Genomic DNA, 3333 nt, shown 5'->3' with positions numbered 1-3333 from the left:
AAAAATGGAGATCCAAAAAAAAGGTTCTTACTTTGCAGGATATATGCATAGCCGCTACAAAGGAAAAGGATATAGAAGCCAAACTATCTCAGATAGCTGACATTTGGGGAAGCCAAATTCTGAGCTTTTCATCATTCAAAGGGAGAGGAGAATTACTGTTAAAGGGAACAGAATCAGCCGAAATGATAATGTTGATGGAGGACAGTTTAATGATTCTTGGCTCGTTACTGACCAATAGGTATCCTCTAATTGTGTATGGTGTTTTCAGAAACACTCTGAGACAGCAACTGTGATGTTATTCAGCTAAATCAGCAGTAAATCTGATGGAATATTTTTAATGAAAAAGAATGTTACCATGTCTAACGAAAAACTTCAGGTTGAAGTCTTTCATGTATTAGTACCAAATGATGATGATGATGATTGTCGCAGCATATTTAGATGTAATTCAGGCTGGTGGAGACTTCGCACAAGATTCTTCTTACTCTAAGTGTTTTATGATTTTGGGGGTTTGTTTTTTATTTTTTCCCCACCATTGTACGAAAAACTTCAGGTTGAAGTCTTTCATGTATTAGTACCAAATGATGATGATGATGATTGTCGCAGCATATTTAGATGTAATTCAAGCTGGTGGAGACTTCGCACAAGATTCTTCTTACTCTAAGTGTTTTATGATTTTGGTTTTTTTTTTTTATTTTTTCACCACCATTGCAAGTATTTATTTTATAATAGCTTTATTCACAGTTAAGCCTCTCATCCTTTTTCAGATACAATGCACCATTTAAAAAGGAAATTCAGAGCTGGATTTCTAAACTAAGCAGCTCTACAGACATAATTGAAGAATGGCTGGTTGTGCAGAACCTCTGGATTTATCTTGAAGCTGTTTTTGTAGGGGGAGATATAGCAAAAGAATTACCCCAGGTACACTTTACAATGCTTGCCTGTTATTGTGCATTAAAAGCTATCTGTACAATAATTCCCAACAGAGAACGCTGTGAAAGTACCTATGTTTCTGCTATATATAGGAAGCAAAGCGTTTTCAGAATATTGACAAATCATGGATTAGAATAATGCAACGAGCTCATGAAAACCCCAATGTAATTAACTGCTGTGTCAGAGATGAGACTATGGAGCAACTTCTCCCTCATTTACATGAACAGTTGGAAGTATGTCAGAAATCGCTTACGGGGTAGGAATTGTTTGATTTTTTTAATGCATTATTATTTTGTAAATAGTTTCTATGAATACTGATAGTATTTCAGTCTTATGTAGAAAAAATTGAAGAGCTGAAATATTCTAATAAAAATCTTGTTCAATTTTTAAAGATACTTAGAAAAGAAAAGACTGCTGTTTCCCAGATTCTTTTTTGTTTCTGATCCTGTCCTTCTGGAAATTCTTGGACAAGCAAGTGATTCTCATACAATTCAGGTACAACCTTTATTGTCTCTGCTTATAATTAAAAATAAATTAGAATATGAAAAAGCATTTAATAAAATGTAACCATTTGCCTCTTAAACTTTGAGGAAATTTTTCTGTTCTTGCTTTTTTAGTCTTTAACAAAATATGAAACAGATAACTGTAATTAAAAACAATCTTCGGAATTCAGAATAAAACATGGTCCCATCAAGTGATTTGCTGATGGTTCCTTTCATAACTAAACTAACAGAAGGGACCCTGTGAGACTTCCCTGTTTTGCATATTGCCAGATTCATCCGACTAGCCTGGACTGTTGCTGCGGATTGATTGAGATCAGATAGTTGATTTCGTACAACAGGTGATCCCTGTTCTGCTAGATCACCTCTGGAAATTGTAAGAAAACTAGCAAATAGAGATAAAATCCTGCACAACCATTTCTGTAATTATTACCTATAGATGGCCTGAAATTCATCTGTAGGGTTCAGATGAGCCTTTATAGCTTAACCTTTTTTGAGTTTTTTTCTGTTTGCTAATGTTACATATTTACATTAAATAACTTCTAAATTATCCTTACAGCCACATCTGCCTTCTATATCTGACAATATAAATGAAGTAGACTTTCACCCAAATGATTATGATCGCATTCTGGCAGTCATATCAAGAGAAGGGGAAAAGATTCCAGTAATTATCTCATTTTTTTTCCAGAAATGTTAATAGATAAATCATTCTTTATTGAACACATAAGTATATATTCAGTTGTATTATTGTTAATTACAAATGAACATTTCAAGAGTTAGTGTAACAAAATATAATGTCCTCACTAAATAAGTTTCTAGTATGTTTTTAGAATTAAATCTGTAGTTGTATTGTATTGAAATTTAGTAACTCTTGATTCATTAACATTCTTGAACGGAAGTTTGGTAACTATTTTTATTTTACACCTTTTACTTTTATTAATTTTTCAGTTGGACACTCCAGTGATTGCAAAAGGACCAGTCGAACTTTGGTTGCAGGATTTATTGTGCGTGCAGCAGATTTCATTGCATGGCATAATTAGGGCAGCACATTACCAAATTAGTGACCCGGGATATCAGTTGCTGAATTTTCTTAATCACTTCCCGGCACAGGTGAGATTACATGATGTGGATTTTTGTGTGCAGTCCGGGTTGGGGTGGGGAGGTGGTCATGTGTGATTGTCCATGTGAGGAAGCTTTCATAAAGGAAATGAGGATAAGGATCTACTCAGCAGAAGGCAATCATTAATAACTTCGATTTTGGTACCCTATATATAGCATATTTTTCTCTTAATCTACTTAAGTTATTTTCTCTGCTCTTAGAGAATATAAAGTAGAGCTTGTATTTTCTGTGATGGATGTTGAACCTCTTTTACATGCAAATAAAATTTCATGTGCAGATTGATTTCACAGAATCACAGAACTTACAGCAAAAGGGCTGTTTGCATATTCATTGTCGGGTGTATAATGCCGGATTCATTCCCTAATTGCAACAGCGCACCAAAACGAAAAACGTTTCCCCCTCTTTTTTATAGGCTTATTCCCAGAGGTGCAGATTGACACGTCGTGGGCCAGGGGCAGGAGCGAAATTGGATCTGAGGGTGCATTTCACATCGTTATTTAACAGGGACATGTAGCAATCCCTTCCCTGCTACTAACCACGCCAAAACACAGGTGGCAAACCTCCTTTCGCACCCAAAGGAAAGGAGATAGCCCCACTTGCCCTGGAGATGAAAAGTATGCCAATTCCTAAACCACAACCTAAGTTCTCCCCTCAGCCTGTTTTTCTCCAGGCTAAATAACCCCAGTTCCCTCAGCCACTCCTCTAGACCCTTCACCAGTTTTGTTGTACTTCTCTGGACACACTCCAGCACCTCAATGTCCTTCTTGAAGTGAGGGGCCCAAA

At 36.1% G+C, this 3333-nt stretch overlaps 1 protein-coding gene across 1 annotated transcript in view; it reads left to right on the top strand.

Moving 5' to 3' along the window:
• Positions 1 to 3333, top strand: part of LOC104494678 (dynein heavy chain 8, axonemal-like) — a gene marked incomplete at both ends in the record, with an annotated part of 64347 nt that overhangs the window by 9256 nt on the left and 51758 nt on the right. Inside the window, 6 exons of the mRNA XM_010137542.1 lie at positions 39 to 238; positions 765 to 918; positions 1023 to 1186; positions 1323 to 1425; positions 1990 to 2094; positions 2379 to 2540. Coding sequence (XP_010135844.1) covers positions 39 to 238; positions 765 to 918; positions 1023 to 1186; positions 1323 to 1425; positions 1990 to 2094; positions 2379 to 2540 — 888 coding nt within the window. The remainder of the gene's footprint in view (positions 1 to 38; positions 239 to 764; positions 919 to 1022; positions 1187 to 1322; positions 1426 to 1989; positions 2095 to 2378; positions 2541 to 3333) is intronic.

Source organism: Buceros rhinoceros, unplaced genomic scaffold, assembly GCF_000710305.1.
Source record: "Buceros rhinoceros silvestris isolate BGI_N320 unplaced genomic scaffold, ASM71030v1 scaffold9686, whole genome shotgun sequence".
Lineage (NCBI taxonomy): Eukaryota > Metazoa > Chordata > Aves > Bucerotiformes > Bucerotidae > Buceros > Buceros rhinoceros.
This window is presented reverse-complemented; position numbering and strand designations above follow the sequence as displayed.